This window comes from Oncorhynchus mykiss, chromosome 1, assembly GCF_057628025.1.
Source record: "Oncorhynchus mykiss isolate SJ-2025 chromosome 1, ASM5762802v1, whole genome shotgun sequence".
Lineage (NCBI taxonomy): Eukaryota > Metazoa > Chordata > Actinopteri > Salmoniformes > Salmonidae > Oncorhynchus > Oncorhynchus mykiss.
In genome coordinates this window covers 57,316,542-57,336,540 of record NC_143022.1, presented here as the reverse complement: position 1 = coordinate 57,336,540, position 19,999 = coordinate 57,316,542, and the positions used below count along the sequence as shown (strand labels likewise).

At 47.0% G+C, this 19,999-nt stretch overlaps 1 protein-coding gene across 4 annotated transcripts in view; it reads right to left on the bottom strand.

Moving 5' to 3' along the window:
* LOC110532453 (reelin) overlaps window positions 1–19,999 on the bottom strand; it is a 297,868-nt gene that overhangs the window by 117,254 nt on the left and 160,615 nt on the right. For all 4 annotated transcript variants that reach the window (XM_090234988.1, XM_090234991.1, XM_090234993.1 and 1 more), the window contains exons 5-8: window positions 10,652–10,684; window positions 10,425–10,503; window positions 10,076–10,172; window positions 4,616–4,667 (exon numbers count right to left, since the gene is read on the bottom strand). In XM_090234988.1, the coding sequence (XP_090091114.1) occupies window positions 4,616–4,667; window positions 10,076–10,172; window positions 10,425–10,503; window positions 10,652–10,684 (261 nt within the window). The remainder of the gene's footprint in view (window positions 1–4,615; window positions 4,668–10,075; window positions 10,173–10,424; window positions 10,504–10,651; window positions 10,685–19,999) is intronic.

Here is a 19,999-nt window from a genome sequence, read left to right as displayed (position 1 = left end):
GTCAAAAAAGCGCTGTCTCACGTGTTCTCGGAGGAGGTTGTCGATCCTGATTGCCAGCGTTATCAGGGAGTCGAGGTCCTCTCCCAGTTCCCGAGAAGCTAATTCATCCTTGATGAAGTTAGACAACCCCTGGTGGAAAGCAGTGACCAGTGCCTCCGTATTCCAGCCACTCTCGGCGGCGAGGATGCGGAACTCAATGGTGAAGTCAGCCACTGGTCTGGCCCCTTGGCAGATGTTAAACAGTCGGCTGTCCGCTTCTCGTCCGCCAACTGGGTGGTCGAAGACCGCAGCTTGGCAGTGAAGGCTAATATGTAGCTGCAGGGTGGTGGCTGCTGTTCCCACACCGCTGTTGTAGCTCGAACACCAGAGAGCATTGGATGAGTAACACATTGCATCCTCCCGGATTGCCGTGACACTGCTCTGGGGCTGGAATCTTGGGTTCCCGGTCCAGGTTCCCTGCAGGAACTACGGTGACGCCTGTAACATTGGGTGATGAGACTTGGCTATTAGCTCCTCCTGGGCTGGAGTTGGACTGTGGTTGGAGGGAATCGGTAAGTGCCCGGAGGGTCTCTGATATTTGGGAGAGTTGTTCTTGCTGCCACCTAATTAGTGCTACTTGTTGGGTTTTAAGCATTCTGGATCTGGGTGATCTCTTCTGGGTCCATGTTGAGGCAGAAGCTTGCTGTGATATGGTGAGGTTGGACACAGGTGCAGAGAAGAGACCAGATGAGAAATCAGTGGTTAAGGATATACATTATACAGTGCCTTGCGAAAGTATTTGGCCCCCTTGAACTTTGCGACCTTTTGCCACATTTCAGGCTTCAAACATAAAGATATAAAACTGTATTTTTTTGTGAAGAATCAACAACAAGTGGGACACAATCATGAAGTGGAACGACATTTATTGGATATTTCAAACTTTTTTAACATATCAAAAACTGAAAAATTGGGCGTGCAAAATTATTCAGCCCCTTTACTTTCATTGCAGCAAACTCTCTCCAGAAGTTCAGTGAGGATCTCTGAATGATCCAATGTTGACCTAAATGACTAATGATGATAAATACAATCCACCTGTGTGTAATCAAGTCTCCGTATAAATGCACCTGCACTGTGATAGTCTCAGAGGTCCGTCAAAAGCGCAGAGAGCATCATGAAGAACAAGGAACACACCAGGCAGGTCCGAGATACTGCTGTGAAGAAGTTTAAAGCCGGATTTGGATACAAAAAGATTTCCCAAGCTTTAAACATCCCAAGGAGCACTGTGCAAGCGATAATATTGAAATGGAAGTAGTATCAGACCACTGCAAATCTACCAAGACCTGGCCGTCCCTCTAAACTTTCAGCTCATACAAGGAGAAGACTGATCAGAGATGCAGCCAAGAGGCCCATGATCACTCTGGATGAACTGCAGAGATCTACAGCTGAGGTGGGAGACTCTGTCCATAGGACAACAATCAGTCGTATATTGCACAAATCTGGCCTTTATGGAAGAGTGGCAAGAAGAAAGCCATTTCTTAAAGATATCCATAAAAAGTGTCGGTTACAGTTTGCCACAAGCCACCTGGGAGACATACCAAACATGTGGAAGAAGGTGCTCTGGTCAGATGAAACCAAAATTGAACTTTTTGGCAACAATGCAAAACGTAATGTTTGGCGTAAAAGCAACACAGCTCATCACCCTGAACACACCATCCCCACTGTCAAACATGGTGGTGGCAGCATCATGGTTTGGGCTTGCTTTTATTCAGCAGGGACAGGGAAGATGGTTAAAATTGATGGGAAGATGGATGGAGCCAAATACAGGACCATTCTGGAAGAAAACCTGATGGAGTCTGCAAAAGACCTGAGACTGGGACGGAGATTAGTCTTCCAACAAGACAATGATGCTAAACATAAAGCAAAATCTACAATGGAATGGTTAAAAAATAAACATATCTAGGTGTTAGAATGGCCGAGTCAAAGAATCCAAACGAGAATCTGTGGAAAGAACTGAAAACTGCTGTTCACAAATGCTCTCCATCCAACCTCACTGAGCTCGAGCTGTTTTGCAAGGAGGAATGGGAAAAAATGTCAGTCTCTCGATGTGCAAAACTGATAGAGACATACCCCAAGCGACTTACAGCTGTAATCGCAACAAAAGGTGGCGCTACAAAGTATTAACTTAAGGGGGCTGAATCATTTTGCACGCCCAATTTTTCAGTTTTTGATTTGTTAAAAGAGTTTGAAATATCCAATAAATGTCGTTCCACTTCATGATTGTGTCCCACTTGTTGTTGATTCTTCACAAAAAAATACAGTTTTATGTCTTTATGTTTGAAGCCTGAAATGTGGCAAAAGGTCGCAAAGTTCAAAGGGGCCGAATACTTTCGCAAGGCACTGTACTTTACTGAGTAACACTAACAGAAGGATCACAGTAACACTGGGAAAACAACAAACACTAAGTGTCGAAAACTTACTCAGAAGACAAATACACACGGCACACAATTCAAGCTTCAGCAAAGGACAACATAAAACACACCTATTTTACTCCTTGTGTAGTCTTAACATTCTGTATACTCCCCTTGTCCTAAGGGTTAAAAATGACCCGACTTCACTAAACCCCTAAAAAAAATCAGCTTAATTTAATTTTAAACCCCAAATCTATTTTGCATGAATAATTGACGCTACCCATCCCTTAAGCGAGATAATTGTCATCAGCAACCACTGAATTGCATAGCGCCAGAGTCAAATAATATTACTAAAAAATATTCATATTCATGAAATCACAAGTGCAATATTGCAAAACACAGTTTAGCCTTTTGTTAACCCACCTGTCGTCTCAGATTTTGAAATTATGCTTTACAGCGAAAGCAATCCAAGCGTTTGTGAAAGTTTATCGATAGCATAACAAAACATTATGTACACTAAGCATTAAGTAGCTAGGTCACGAAAATCAGAAAAGCAATCAAATTAATCAATTACCTTTGATGATCTTCGGATGTTTTCACTCACGAGAGTCCCAGTTACACAACAAATGTTCCTTTTGTTCCATAAAGATTATTTTTATATCCAAATACCTCCCTTTGTTTGTCGTGTTATGTTCAGAAATCCACAGGAAAGAGCGGTCACGACAACGCAGACAAAAATTCAAAATATTATCCATAATGTCCACAGAAACATGTCAAACATTTTTTATAATCAATCCTTAGGTTGTTTTTAAAATATATAATAGATGATATATCAACCGGGAGTGTAGGTTTTTCAATAGGACCGGGAGAAACAATGGCCGCTTTACTCTGTTGCGCAAAACTCACTGAGAGCCCCCACCTATCCACTTACGCAATGTGATCTTTCTCGCTCATTTTTCAAAATAAAAGCCTGTAACTATGTCTAAGGCCTGTTGCTACCTTAGGAAAACCATAGAAAAGGGAATCTGGTTGATATCCCTTTAAATGGAGGATAGGCATGCATAGGAACAGAGAGGTTTCAAAATAAGAGGCACTTCCTGATTGGATTTTCCTCAGGTTTTCGCCTGCAATATCAGTTATGTTATACTCACAGACAATATTTGGACAGTTTTGGAAACTTTAGAGTGTTTTCTATCTTAATCTGACAATTCTATGCATATTCTAGTTTCTGCGGCTGTGAAATAGGCAGTTTCAAATGGGTACGTTTTTTAGCCAAAAACGAAAATACTACCCCCTACACGCAAAAGGATAAACAACCTGTCATTCATTCTTTGTGAATAGATGGGTTTTTCCTATTCACAATGCGGAAAGAGTGCATTTAATCATCAGTGGATTTCAGTTTCAATTAGTTTCAGTTAGTTCATTAGCTTTGGTTACTGATATGTATATTTTTGAATCATCAGTATACATGAACACAAATGCCCACAACCATGTTATTCCGCTTTGATTGTCCCTTGAGATTTATCCATCATTGTTGGCATGGATTCATACACATAACTGATGTCCTCTCTCAATGACTTACAGATTGCTGTCATCTTGCCATTCTCCTGTTTCAACTCAATCAGCTGATCCTGGGAGAACTGCAAGCTGTTCTTCTGGTCCTGGAACTCTCTGGTCAAGTCGTCCATTCTTTTATTAGTTGAATCCACAAGTATTTGGACAAAACACTTGAAGCTATTTTTTTGTTGTTGTAACAACTTTTTTGTTAATTTAAAAGATCCTTCACCTGTGATAGAGGACACCACTGTCCTCAACTGAACTCCAGTTGGCTTTGGTCTTGGTCATGGTTTCTAGCAACGTAAGTTATGTTGTTACTCCAGACAGGGCAGGTCATAGGGAATATTTAAAATGTAAAAACAGCAGTGATCTAGACGGCCACAAACCCGGGACAATCCGCATTCCCAGCCACAATGGCTAACCGCGTCGCGGGATGCGTTCAAGCCCTCAAGAAACCCTGCTAGCTTGATAGGCAGCTAGCTAGGACTATGGAATTCTTGTGTAATTTGTTCATTCAGATTCCCTTTTATATAATATTAGGTTTAGGTTGAAGATCTGATAATTCAGTATCAAAAATGTGCAAAAATAGAGAAAATCTGAAAGTGGCAAATACTTTTTCACGGCACTGTAAAATGATATGATTGATTGCGTACATTATGTTTTTTACTCACCAAGAGCAAACTGCAGGACAGAGGCTGTGGTGGTGTTGAGAGGTACAGTGGTCTTGAGGAGAGAGGGTACATATATCACAGGTTAGAGGATAAAGGCAGTGGGGCTTTAAGTGTTCTTAATAGCTGGGGAATGGGGCTACATACAGTGCCTTGCGAAAGTATTCGCCCCCTTGAACTTTGCGACCTTTTGCCACATTTCAGGCGTCAAACATAAAGATATAAAACTGTATTTTTTTGTGAAGAATCAACAACAAGTGGGACACAATCATGAATCATGACATTTATTGTATATTTCAAACTTTTTTAACAAATCAAAAACTGAAAAATTGGGCGTGCAAAATTATTCAGCCCCCTTAAGTTAATACTTTGTAGCGCCACCTTTTGCTGCGATTACAGCTGTAAGTCGCTTGGGGTATGTCTCTATCAGTTTTGCACATCGAGCGACTGACATTTTTCCCATTCCTCCTTGCAAAACAGCTCGAGCTCAGTGAGGTTGGATGGAGAGCATTTGTGAACAGCAGTTTTCAGTTCTTTCCACAGATTCTCGATTGGATTCAGGTCTGGACTTTGACTTGGCCATTCTAACACCTGGATATGTTTATTTTTGAACCATTCCATTGTAGATTTTGCTTTATGTTTTGGATCATTGTCTTGTTGGAAGACAAATCTCCGTCCCAGTTTCAGGTCTTTTGCACACTCCATCAGGTTTTCCATCTATCTTCCCATCAATTTTAACCATCTTCCCTGTCCCTGCTGAAGAAAAGCAGGCCCAAACCATGATGCTGCCACCACCATGTTTGACAGTGGGGATGGTGTGTTCAGGGTGATGAGCTGTGTTGCTTTTACGCCAAACATAACGTTTTGCATTGTTGCCAAAAAGTTCAATTTTGGTTTCATCTGACCAAAGCACCTTCTTCCACATGTTTGGTGTGTCTCCCAGGTGGCTTGTGGCAAACTTTAAACAACACTTTTTATGGATATCTTTAAGAAATGGCTTTCTTCTTGCCACTCTTCCTTAAAGGCCAGATTTGTGCAATATACGACTGATTATTGTCCTATGGACAGAGTCTCCCACCTCAGCTGTAGATCTCTGCAGTTCATCCAGAGTGATCATGGGCCTCTTGGCTGCATCTCTGATCAGTCTTCTCCTTGTATGAGCTGAAAGTTTAGAGGGACGGCCAGGTCTTGGTAGATTTGCAGTTGTCTGATACTCCTTCCATTTCAATATTATCGCTTGCACAGTGCTCCTTGGGATGTTTAAAGCTTGGGAAATCTTTTTGTATCCAAATCCGGCTTTAAACTTCTTCACAACAGTATCTCAGACCTGCCTGGTGTGTTCCTTGTTCTTCATGATGCTCTCTGTGCTTTTTACGGACCTCTGAGACTATCACAGTGCAGGTGCATTTATACGGAGACTTGATTACACACAGGTGGATTGTATTTCTCATCATTAGTCATTTCGGTCAACATTGGATCATTCAGAGATCCTCACTGAACTTCTGGAGAGAGTTTGTTGCACTGAAGGTAAATGGGCTGAATAATTTTGCACACCCAATTTTTCAGTTTTTGATTTGTTAAAAAAGTTTGAAATATCCAATAAATGTCGTTCCACTTCATGATTGTGTCCCACTTGTTGTTGATTCTTCACAAAAAAATACAGTTTTATATCTTTATGTTTGAAGCCTGAAATGTGGCAAAAGGTCGCAAAGTTCAAGGGGGCCGAATACTTTCGCAAGGCACTGTATATCTAATCACAATACAATTCCTAGATGTAGCAAGGATGCAAGGGCTTTCGTCAGTGTGTGTTCTCTGTGTGTGTGCTCTGTGTGTGTGTGTGTTCTGTGTGGGGAATGCATCATTGTGTGTACTGCTCTTGACTGAACTAGTGCCAGGCAGCTGCATGAAACACTTGGAAGGCTGACAGATACTCTGTAAAAGCTTATTATCAGAGTAAGCAAATAGAATCAAGACACACTAAACACAGCCATTCGCTGTCTCTCATATGGTGCAACAGGGAAATAGTGGCAGTTAACATGATTATTATCAGATACGTGGAAGCATTCTAGTGTCTTTGTGGTTCTGGTATGATCTGATATGTTGTAGGTTGTAGTATTATGTGGTTGTGTAACGGTTTTCTTGATGAGAAGGAGAGTCGGACCAAAATGCGGCGTGTCTATTGCAATCCATGTTTAATGAAGTAACACACTAAACACAAACACTACCAAAACAATAAACTTAACGAAAACCGAAACAGCCTATACTTGTGTAACCTAACACAGAACAATGACATCAGGACACTAAGGACAATCACCCAACAAACACACAGTGAAACCCAGGCTACCTAAATATGGTTCCCAATCAGAGACAATGACTAACACCTGCCTCTGATTGAGAACCATATCAGGCCAGACATAGAAATAGACAAACAAGACATCCAACATAGAATGCCCACCCAGTTCACGTCCTGACCAACACTAAAACAAGGAAAACACACACGAACGATGGTCAGAACGTGACAGTACCCCCCCTCCAAGGTGCGGACTCCGGACGCACAACTTAAACCTATAGAGGAGGGTGTGGGTGGGCATCTGTCCGCGGTGGCGGCTCTGGCGCTGGACGTGGACCCCACTCCATAATAGACTTTGTCCGCCTCCTTAGCGTCCCTAGATAGGTGACCCTCCTAAGAGACAGCTCGGGACAGAGGGGAAGCTCGGAACAGAAGGACAGCTCGGGACAGAGGTAGCTCGGGACTGATGGGTAGCTCAGCACTGAGAGGAAGCTCAGCACTGAGAGGAAGCTCAGCACTGAGAGGAAGCTCAGGCAGGTGGTTGGATCCGGCAGTTCCTGGCTGGCTGGCGGTTCTGGAAGATCCTGGCTGACTGGCGGATCCGGAAGAGTCTGGTCGACTGGCGGATCCGGAAGAGTCTAGTCGACTGGCGGATCCGGAAGAGTCTGGTCGACTGGCGGATCCGGAAGAGTCTGGTCGACTGGCGGATCCGGAAGAGTCTGGTCGACTGGCGGATCCGGAAGAGTCTGGTCGACTGGCGGATCCGGAAGAGTCTGGTCGACTGGCGGATCCGGAAGAGTCTGGTCGACTGGCGGATCCGGAAGAGTCTGGTCGACTGGCGGATCCGGAAGAGTCTGGTCGACTGGCGGATCCGGAAGAGTCTGGTCGACTGGCGGATCCGGAAGAGTCTGGTCGACTGGCAGATCCGGAAGAGTCTGGTCGACTGGCAGATCCGGAAGAGTCTGGTCGACTGGCAGATCTGGAAGAGTCTGGTCGACTGGCAGATCTGGAAGAGTCTGGTCGACTGGCAGCTCTGGCTGCTCCATGCTGACTGGCTGCTCCATGCTGACTGACAGCTCTGGCTGCTCCATGCTGACTGGCAGCTCTGGCTGCTCCATGCTGACTGGCTGCTCCATGCTGACTGGCAGCTCTGGCTGCTCCATGCTGACTGGCTGCTCCATGCTGACTGGCAGCTCTGGCTGCTCCATGCTGACTGGCTGCTCTGGCTGCTCCATGCTGACTGGCTGCTCCATGCTGACTGGCTGCTCCATGCTGACTGGCGGCCCTGGCTGCTCCATGCTGACTGGCGGCCCTGGCTGCTCCATGCTGACTGGCGGCCCTGGCTGCTCCATGCTGACTGGCGGCCCTGGCTGCTCCATGCTAACTGGCAGCTCTGGCGGCTCCTTGCAGACTGGCAGCTCTGGCGGCTCCTTGCAGACTGGCAGCTTTGGCGGCATCCTGCAGACAGGCAGCTCTGGAGGCTCCTTGCAGACTGGCAGCTCCTTGCAGACTGGCAGCTCTATGCAGACTGGCAGCTCCATGCAGACTGGCAGCTCCTTGCAGACTGGCAGCTCCTTGCAGACTGGCAGCTCCTTGCAGACTGGCAGCTCTATGCTAACTGGCAGTTCTGAACAGGCGGGAGACTCCGGCAGCGCTGTAGAGAAGGAAGGCTCTAACAGCGCTAAACAGGCAGGAGACTCCGACAGCGCTGGAGAGGAGGAGGGCTCCGACAGCGCTGGACAGGCGAGGCGCACTGTAGGCCTGATGCGTGGTGCTGGCACTGGTGGTACTGGGCCGAGGACACGCACAGGAAGCCTGGTGCGGGGAGCTGCTACCGGAGGGCTGGGGTGTGGAGGTGGTACTGGAAAGACCGGACCGTGCAGGCGCACTGGAGCTCTTGAGCACCGAGCCTGCCCAACCTTACCTGGTTGAATGCTCACGGTCGCCCTGCCAGTGCGGCGAGGTGGAATAGCCCGCACTGGGCTATGCAGGCGAACCGGAGACACCGAGCGCAAGGCTGGTGCCATGTAAGCCGGCCCAAGGAGACGCACTGGGGACCAGCTGCGTAGAGCCGGCTTCATGGCATTAGGCTCCACGCTCAATCTAGCCCGGGCCGACACGCGGAGCTGGAATATACCGCACCGGGCTATGCACCCGCACTGGAGACACCGTGCGCACCACTGCATAACACGGTGCCTGTCCGATCTCTCTAGCCCCCGGTAAGCACAGGGAGTCTGCCCAGGTCTCCTACCTGGCGTAGCCATACTCCCTGTTAGCCCCCCCCCAAGAAATTTTTGGGGCTGCCTCTCAGGCTTCCATCCGCTACGTCGTGCTGCCTCCTCATATCTGCGCCTCTCAGCTTTCGCCGCCTCCAGTTCTTCTTTGGGGCGGCGATATTCTCCTGGCTGAGCCCAGGGTCCTCTTCCTTCTATCGTCCTCCCATGTCCATACCTCCTCTTTGGGCTGCTCCTGTTGCCTCTTCTCCTGCTGCACCTTTGGGCGGCTACACTCCCCTGGTTTAGCCCAGGGTCCTCTCCCGTCCAGGATTTCCTCCCATGTCCAGAAATCCTTATTGTGCATCTCCTCGCGCTGCTCATGCCTGTTGACACGCTGCTTGGTCCTTTTGTGGTGGGTGATTCTGTAACGGTTTTCTTGATGAGAAGGAGAGTCGGACCAAAATGCGGCGTGTCTATTGCAATCCATGTTTAATGAAGTAACACACTAAACACAAACACTACCAAAACAATAAACTTAACGAAAACCGAAACAGCCTATACTTGTGTAACCTAACACAGAACAATGACATCAGGACACTAAGGACAATCACCCAACAAACACACAGTGAAACCCAGGCTACCTAAATATGGTTCCCAATCAGAGACAATGACTAACACCTGCCTCTGATTGAGAACCATATCAGGCCAGACATAGAAATAGACAAACAAGACATCCAACATAGAATGCCCACCCAGTTCACGTCCTGACCAACACTAAAACAAGGAAAACACACACGAACGATGGTCAGAACGTGACAGGTTGTGGTTGTGTTCATTAATAATGTGGTTGTGGTTCCCACTATGGTTGTGAAAAACTAGGTGGTTGAGGTCATAGTGTGGTTGTAATTATGGATAGAGGAGTGGTTGAGTTTGTGGTTGTATTGCGGTCATAGTTACCAGTTCTCTCTCTCTGAAGGGCTCACAGAAGGTGACAGCTCTGCCATGCATCAGAACCCCACACTGCTCTCCTACCTCACAGTTACTACACTCTGACCTGGGGGGAGCAAGATAAAGAGATGGATGAAGAGAGTACATTAGAAGATCATTTATGCAGGTTTAGATATGAATAAAATGCCTTACTGTAGTTTTTGTAACACATTTTTGTCTTCTTCAATTGCACAGTGTGACAAAATGACACAAAAAGTATGCTTTAGTAATCATTTTTGTGACAACTGCTGACAAAAAAGGACTTTATAAAATACATTTGATTGATTGATTGATTGATGAATTGATTGATGTAACCTACCAAATTCTGGGGTCCAGCTCTCCCTGCAGGTTGGAGTCAAAGTCATCACGGAGCACCGCATGGTTCCCATGGATCTCAGCTACACACAGAACAAACAAAAACCAAGGTTAGGAGATAAAAAACATGACAGGGAAGGGTCCAATATTAATAACAAAGTCGTTGATGTTGGTATGACCACAGAAGATTGAGTTGATAGCATATAAACATGCAAGAAAAAATGCACTCACCAAGACTGGGTCTCAATGGCGATTCCGTAGGTGCTGAAACAGAGAGAAGAAGATGCATCAGTAACCCTGCAGCTTGTTTCCCTACTCTGACAGAGATTGCCATTGGCCAGAAAGAGACCAGAGATAGTAGAATAGGCCAGTCCTAATGTCCCTCCTGTCTCAGACATTCTCATATGTGCTGGCATGTCACAACTGCTAATATAATCAGAGTGATCAGAGTGTCATCTGTGATGTGTGCCAGGCCTAGCTAGCAGTCCCTCTGTTTTGGACAAGAACCAAGAAGCAGGAGCGAGCATATTAACACATCACTGGAAAACAGCCAAACTGAGCAGCGACAAGACAGAATACACTTCAATCAACTTCGAAGCAAAAATAACTTTGTAGAGGCTGAGGCTCCAGTACTTGCTGCTCCAGTGCGTGCCCTCCCTGACTGTAGATAGTGGTGCTGGGTCTCCTGTTGGACGTCCAGTACTGATGTTTATTCCTGATGTTAATGAAGTAATGAAAGTCCGCTTGGACCTGATAAATAGTTCAACACCAATTAACACCCCTCCCTCTCCTGAGGCCCGTGCCTCTTAATATGTTGCCAAGCCAACACATCACAACGCTACTGCAAACTCTTCCACGAGTGCTCTGAGAGACAGGCAGATGGAGGAAGAGAATCAAATGAAGAGATTAGGGTGAGTCAAACCTCAATTCCCTTCAGATTTTTTATCTTTCTTTAACCAGGCAAGTCAGTTAAGAACAAATTCTTATTTTCAATGACAGCCTAGGAACAGTGGTTTAACTGCCTTGTTCAGGGGCAGAGCGAGAGATGTTTACCTTGTCAGCTCGGGGATTCAATCTTGCAACCTTTTGGTTACTAGTTCAATGCTCTAACCACTAGGCTACCTGCCACACCAATACATTGTGACTTTTTCCAGAAAAAAAAAAGAAAAATGAGCACTCAATGTACAGAAGTTCCTTCCAGACATCTGAGTTAATTTTACTGTACTTTTCACTGTATCTGTCAGTACCTTTTATCAGTACTATGCACAATGGCATTGACCTCAATGAGTTAGGGAACCCTTCCCTTTCAGTCCTATTCAAGATGGCTAGATCACTATCTTCTTTAAAATAAAATTATTTTAAGCAGAAAAGAAGAGCAGGATAATCTTCCACTGTGTTCTCCATCCAGGATCAGCCTGCACCGCTGATAAAAAACAATAATTTAGTCCAGATAGGATTCCCACTTCTCATCCCCAACTTCCAAGAAACTTCCAGGTGATTTCAATGGCTTTTAACTTAACACAAATCATACACGGCTCCCTAAAGCTCCTCCAAGAGGGATGGAGATCCCTCTTCCCCAAAATACCCATCCATAAACAATGGGAACCCAAACCAGGAATATTACTAAAATGGCTGACTATTACAAACCAAACAAAAGTCTTTCTATAGTCCAACCCCCCCTGCTCTACTCCCTTCAAGCAGTCCTCATTTCTCCACATTGGATCCTAATACTGGGCTTTATTAGCTAACTGGATTTGCCATTCAGCAATTCAAAAGGGGGATTGGTGTGGTGGAACTTTACTTTAGTGCTGACTGTAAAGTAAAAGTTTGGGTAGTCTTAGTGTTCTGTTTGACAGGGCTGAGAAGAGGGGGTTCAGGGACTGTGATATCGACTGTTTTTATGCATGTGTCTGTGTTTGTGTCTGTCTGTGTGTATATGTACTGGTAGGCGACTGACGTGGAGCTCCACGACTGGATATTTGGCTCCGTGGTGAAGCCCATTAAAAGTAGATCAAAGGGCCTCTCTCTCTGGCTCCTGATGATTCAAAACATGTTTAGAGGGATCCATCAAACCCCAGCCCCCCTTACTCTCACTCTCCCTTCTCGCTAATCATTAGCATTTTAATAAAACATAATGAAGGGAAAATGTTCCAATCTATCTACGTATGTGCATTAATCATTTTGCAGTCTATCTTTGTGTACTAATCATCCCCCTCATTTCTAATGGGCAGTTATCACTCCTCACCTCTCCACCTGATAGCTGATGTGTGGTGAGTGTTCTGGCACAAAATGGTTGCCGTGCTTCACCAAGGTGGGTGTCACACATTGGTGGTGGAGGAGGTGAGTTGCCTCCTTACTATGTAAAGTGCGTTGAGTACCTCCGTTTGTAGAAACACATTTTATAAAACCAATCCATTGTTAGTATTATTAGAAATACACAGTGGTGTTAAGTATTTAAAGTAAAAAATACTTTAAAGTACTACTTAAGTAGATTTTGGGGTTCTCTCTACTTTAATATTTATATTTTTGACAACATAAACTTTTACACCACTACATTCCTAAATAAAATTCACTTCACTTTTTACTCCTTAAATTTTCCCAGACACCAAAAAGTACTAGTTACATTTTGATTGTTTAGCAGGACAGGAAAATTGTCTAATTCACATCCTTATCAAGAGAACATGCCTGGTCATCCCTACTGCCTCTGATCTAGCAGAATCACTAAACACAAAGGCTTTGCTTGTAAATTATGTCTGAGTATTGAACTGTACCCCTGGCTGTCCGTAATTAAAAAAAATCAAGTTGTCTGGTTTGTTTTGTTACGGTGAGTGAATGAGGACCCAAAAGCGAACTAACTTAAACAGAGCTTCTTTAATAACCAAACATAGGTAGGCTCAGATAGACCGGCAGATTCCGACAGGACAGGACAAGGTTACAGCAAACATGACGACAGTCTGGTTCAGGCATGAATGACACAAACAAACAAGAATCCGACAAGGACAGGAGCAGAAACAGAGAGAGATATAGGGACCTAATCAGAGGGAAAAAGGGAACAGGTGGGAAACGGGGTGAATGGGTAGTTAGAGGAGACAAGGAACAGCTGGGAGAAAGCGGGGGAGAAAAGGTAACCTAACAACGACCAGCAGAGGGAGACAGGGTGAAGGGAAAGGACAGAGACAAGACAACATGACAGTACATGACAGTACCCCCCCACTCACCGAGCGCCTCCTGGCGCACTCGAGGAGGAAACCTGGCGGCAACGGAGGAAATCATCAATCAGCGCACGGTCCAGCACGTCCCGAGAGGGAACCCAACTCCTCTCCTCAGGACCGTACCCCTCCCAGTCAACTAGGTACTGATGACCACGGCCCCGAGGACGCATGTCCAAGATTTTACGGACCCTGTAGATAGGTGCGCCCTCGACAAGGATGGGGGGGGGGGGGGGAAGACGAGCGGGGGCGCGAAGAACGGGCTTAACACAGGAGACATGGAAGACCGGGTGGACGCGACGAAGATATCGCGGAAGAAGAAGTCGCACTGCGACAGGATTAATGACCTGAGAGATACGGAATGGACCAATGAACCGCGGGGTCAACTTGCGAGAAGCCGTCTTAAGGGGAAGGTTCTGAGTGGAGAGCCAAACTCTCTGACCGCGACAATATCTAGGGCTCTTAGTTCTACGCTTATTAGCAGCTCTCACAGTCTGCGCCCTATAACGGCAAAGTGCAGACCTGACCCTCTTCCAGGTGCGCTCGCAACGTTGGACAAAAGCCTGAGCGGAGGGGACGCTGGACTCGGCGAACTGAGATGAGAACAACGGAGGCTGGTACCCGAGGCTACTCTGAAAAGGAGATAGCCCGGTCGCAGACGAAGGAAGCGAGTTGTGGGCGTATTCTGCCCAGGGGAGCTGTTCTGACCAAGACGCAGGGTTGCGAAAAGAAAGACTGCGTAAGATGCGACCAATAGTCTGATTGGCCCGTTCTGCTTGACCGTTAGACTGGGGGTGAAAGCCGGAAGAGAGACTGACGGAAGCCCCAATCAAACGGCAAAACTCCCTCCAAAATTGAGACGTGAATTGCGGACCTCTGTCCGAAACGACGTCTGACGGAAGGCCATGAATTCTGAAAACATTCTCGATGATGATTTGTGCCGTCTCTTTAGCAGAAGGAAGCTTAGCAAGGGGAATGAAATGAGCCGCCTTAGAGAACCTATCGACAACCGTAAGAATAACAGTCTTCCCCGCTGACGAAGGCAGTCCGGTGACAAAATCTAAGGCGATGTGAGACCACGGTCGAGAGGGAATAGGAAGCGGCCTGAGACGGCCGGCAGGAGGAGAGTTACCGGACTTAGTCTGCGCGCAGACCGAACAAGCAGCCACGAAACGACGCGTGTCATGCTCCCGGGTGGGCCACCAGAAACGCTGGCGAATGGAAGCAAGCGTACCCCGAACGCCAGGGTGGCCGGCTAACTTGGCAGAGTGAGCCCACTGAAGAACGGCCAGACGAGTAGGAACGGGAACGAAAAGAAGGTTCCTAGGACAAGCGCGCGGCGACGGAGTTTGAGTGAGTGCTTGCTTTACCTGCCTCTCAATTCCCCAGACAGTCAACCCGACAACACGCCCCTCAGGGAGAATCCCCTCGGGGTCAGTGGAGGCTACTGAAGAACTGAAGAGACGAGACAAAGCATCAGGCTTGGTGTTCTTAGAGCCCGGACGATAAGAAATCACGAACTCGAAACGAGCGAAAAACAGCGCCCAACGCGCCTGACGCGCATTAAGTCGTTTGGCAGAACGGATGTACTCAAGGTTCCTATGGTCAGTCCAAACGACAAAAGGAACGGTCGCCCCCTCCAACCACTGTCGCCATTCGCCTAGGGCTAACCGGATGGCGAGCAGTTCGCGGTTACCCACATCATAGTTACGTTCCGACGGCGACAGGCGATGAGAAAAATACGCGCATGGGTGGACCTTGTCGTCAGAGAGGGAGCGCTGAGAAAGGATGGCTCCCACTCCCACCTCTGACGCGTCAACCTCGACAACGAACTGTCTAGAGACGTCAGGTGTAACAAGGATAGGAGCGGATGTAAAACGATTCTTGAGGAGATCAAAAGCTCCCTGGGCGGAAACGGACCACTTAAAGCACGTCTTGACAGAAGTAAGGGCTGTGAGAGGAGCTGCCACCTGACCGAAATTACGGATGAAACGACGATAGAAGTTCGCGAAGCCGAGAAAGCGCTGCAGCTCGACGCGTGACTTAGGGACGGGCCAATCAATGACAGCTTGGACCTTAGCGGGATCCATCTTAATGCCTTCAGCGGAAATAACAGAACCGAGAAATGTGACGGAGGAGGCATGAAAAGTGCACTTCTCAGCCTTCACAAAAAGACAATTCTCTAAAAGGCGCTGGAGGACACGTCGAACGTGCTGAACATGAATCTGGAGTGACGGTGAAAAAATCTGGATATCGTCAAGGTAAACGAAAACAAAGATGTTCAGCATGTCTCTCAGGACATCATTGACTAATGCCTGAAAGACAGCTGGAGCGTTAGCGAGGCCGAAAGGAAGAACCCGGTATTCAAAGTGCCCTAACGGAGTGTTAAACGCCGTCTTCCACTCGTCCCCCTCCCTGATGCGCACGAGATGGTAAGCGTTACGAAGGTCCAACTTAGTGAAAAACCTGGCTCCCTGCAGGATCTCGAAGGCTGAAGACATAAGAGGAAGCGGATAACGATTCTTCACTGTTATGTCATTCAGCCCTCGATAATCTATGCAGGGGCGCAGAGACCCGTCCTTCTTCTTGACAAAAAAAAACCCCGCTCCGGCGGGAGAGGAGGAGGGGACTATGGTACCGGCGTCAAGAGCTACAGACAAATAATCTTCGAGAGCCTTACGTTCGGGAGCCGACAGAGAGTATAGTCTACCCCGGGGGGGGGTGGTTCCCGGAAGGAGATCAATACTACAATCATACGACCGGTGTGGAGGAAGAGAGGTGGCCCTGGACCGACTGAACACCGTGCGCAGATCGTGATATTCCTCCGGCACCCCTGTCAAATCACCAGGCTCCTCCTGTGAAGAAGAGACAGAGGAAACAGGAGGGATAGCAGACATTAAACATTTCACATGACAAGAGACGTTCCAGGAGAGGATAGAATTACTAGACCAATTAATGGAAGGATTATGACAAACTAGCCAGGGATGGCCCAAAACAACAGGTGTAAAAGGTGAACGAAAAATTAAAAAAGAAATGGTTTCACTATGATTACCAGAAACAGTGAGGGTTAAAGGTAGCGTCTCATGCTGAATCCTGGGGAGAGGACTACCATCCAGGGCGAACAAGGCCGTGGGCTCCTTTAACTGTCTGAGAGGAATGTCATGTTCCCGAGCCCAGGTCTCGTCCATAAAACAGCCCTCCGCCCCAGAGTCTATTAAGGCACTGCAGGAAGCTGACGAACCGGTCCAGCGTAGATGGACCGACAAGGTAGTGCAGGATCTTGAAGGAGAGACAGGAGTAGTAGCGCTCACCAGTAGCCCTCCGCTTACTGACGAGCTCTGGCCTTTTACTGGACATGAAGTGACAAAATGACCAGCGGAACCGCAATAGAGACAGAGGCGGTTGGTGATTCTCCGTTCCCTCTCCTCAGTCGAGATGCGGATACCTCCCAGCTGCATGGGCTCAGCACCCGAGCCGGCAGAGGAAGATGGTAGTGATGCGGAGAGGGAGGCGACGGAGAGCGCGAGCTCCTTTCCACGAGCTCGGTGACGAAGATCAACCCGTCGCTCAATGCGAATAGCGAGTTCAATCAAGGAATCCACGCTGGAAGGAACCTCCCGGGAGAGAATCTCATCCTTTACCTCTGCGCGGAAACCCTCCAGAAGACGAGCGAGCAAGGCCGGCTCGTTCCAGCCACTGGAGACAGCAAGAGTGCGAAACTCAATAGAGTAGTCTGTTATGGATCGATTGCCTTGACATAGGGAAGACAGGGCCCTGGAAGCCTCCTCCCCAAAAACAGATCGATCAAAAACCCGTATCATCTCCTCCTTAAAGTCTTGATACTGGTTAGTACACTCAGCCCTTGCCTCCCAGATTGCCGTGCCCCACTCACGAGCCCGTCCAATAAGGAGAGATATGACGTAGGCGACACGAGCAGTGCTCCTGGAGTAAGTGTTGGGCTGGAGAGAAAACACAATATCACACTGGGTGAGGAACGAGCGGCATTCAGTGGGCTCCCCAGAGTAACACGGCGGGTTATTGATTCTGGGCTCCGGAGATTCGAAAGCCCTGGAAGTGGCCGGTGGATCGAGGCGGAGATGGTGAACCTGTTCTGTGAGGTTGGAGACTTGGGTGGCCAGGGTCTCAACGGCATGTCGAGCAGCAGACAATTCCTGCTTGTGTCTGCCTAGCATCGCTCCCTGGATCTCGACGGCTGAGTGGAGAGGATCCGAAGTCGCTGGGTCCATTCTTGGTCGGATTCTTCTGTTACGGTGAGTGAATGAGGACCCAAAAGCGAACTAACTTAAACAGAGCTTCTTTAATAACCAAACATAGGTAGGCTCAGATAGACCGGCAGATTCCGACAGGACAGGACAAGGTTACAGCAAACATGACGATAGTCTGGCTCAGGCATGAAACACAACAAACAAGAATCCGACAAGGACAGGAGCAGAAACAGAGAGAGATATAGGGACCTAATCAGAGGGAAAAAGGGAACAGGTGGGAAACGGGGTGAATGGGTAGTTAGAGGAGACAAGGAACAGCTGGGAGAAAGCGGGGGAGAAAAGGTAACCTAACAACGACCAGCAGAGGGAGACAGGGTGAAGGGAAAGGACAGAGACAAGACAACATGACAGTACATGACATGTTTAATATAAGAAATGTTTAATGATTCATACTTTTACTTTAGATACTTAAGTACATTTCAAACCAAATTTCTACTCAAGTAGGATTTTACTGGCTGACTTTCACTTTTACTTGAGTCATTTTCTTTGAAGGTATCTTTACTTTTACCCAAGTATAAAAATTGGGTACTTTTTCCACTACTGGATATACATACGTATTTAACCTACATACACATTAGGAATATCCACATCTCCTCTCTGTACACTGATGGACAGCATTAGGCCTTCTGTGACATGCCCTCCGTCTCTTCATTCGTACTGTCTCTGACAAACACTCCCTCCTCAACCCTTTCTAAAGATATGTCCTTCTGGCTGAAGAAAGGCCCAGAATGTTTAGGAGTTCACTAATCCCCCCCTCCTCTCTCTCTCCAATCCCATTCCATAAGGAGCAGACAGTAGCCTCATTTCCCTCAGATTAATCCTTTCACTTTCTGAAAGACTTCACTTACAGCCTCCTCTATTATGGGCTCATCTCTGCTAATGCCTGTATCTCCCCGGCTTACACACACACACACATAGGCGCAGGAACAACATACACACAAGAGCAAGACACACACACACGTACGCACACAGGCCAGAGCTTACACTGGGTGATACGTTTTCATTCAGCACCAACCCCGTCTACCTCATACATACACACACGCTCGCACACACACACTTGTAGGGATGGGAAAGGGGAGGGTATCATCTAAACGCACCGCTCTATACACATCTCAAAATCAGAGGGGCTTGGATGAAAAAAACAGAGAAGGGGAGTTGGGGATAGGACTATGCAGAGGGTGGAGAAACTAAATTAGAGTAAGCTTTGGGAGTCTCAGACATCTGGGCACAAAGAGTGCAGGGCTCTAGTGATCTTAAATCCCCTTCCCTTTTTCTCTCCCTCTCCATCTCCCAGCTCTAATCTTCTCTCCTCTCTCTGTCCTGCATATCTCATGTCTCCACCAATTTCTCTCCTTCACTCTCCATCCCTGTCTCTCTCTCTCTCTCTCCTTCACACTCCGCCTCCCCATCTCTCCTCTCTCTCAGTCCCTCTCTCCTTCACTCTCCTCCCTCTCCATCTCCCTCTCCCTTCTCTTTTCCTCCAGTTCCCTCACTCCATCCCTCCTTCCCTGTCTTCCTCGCTCGCTCCCTCCCTTTCTCTGACTCACTTCACGGTGTATAGGTATGCAAGACTGAGCTGTATGTTTGAAGCTGAGTCGTTGAGGTCTAATTGGCTGTTGCAAGTACTGACTCACCAGGACACAGGATGCAGGATGTTGTTGCTGTGTGTGTTTTTTCTGTGTGTGTATGTGTGCATGTGTGTGCGTGTGTTTGTGTGCGCGTGCGTGCGAGAGAGAGTGTGTGTTTCTCCAGTAATGACGACACATATTTAACACATTTTTGTGTTGGCACAAAACTAAGGTAAATAATACTTTACTCAGAAATCTTTGTGGGCATCAATGGCCATAATTATGTTATTAAAAGACACAACAATTAATATCCTAATTAATGGTGCAGATAAAAGAGTGAAGCAAGACATCAATGTCATTTGTTTGTTGATAGACTGTCTGAGTTTTGTCTTTTGTCTTGAGATGTTTTGTGTCTAGGCATCTTTTGTATCAAGTTTGTGCAATAGTCTAAACTTCCCTGTTTGCAAGAGTTTGTGTTTGCATGCAAATTACTAAATTAGAATACAATGGCTGGGT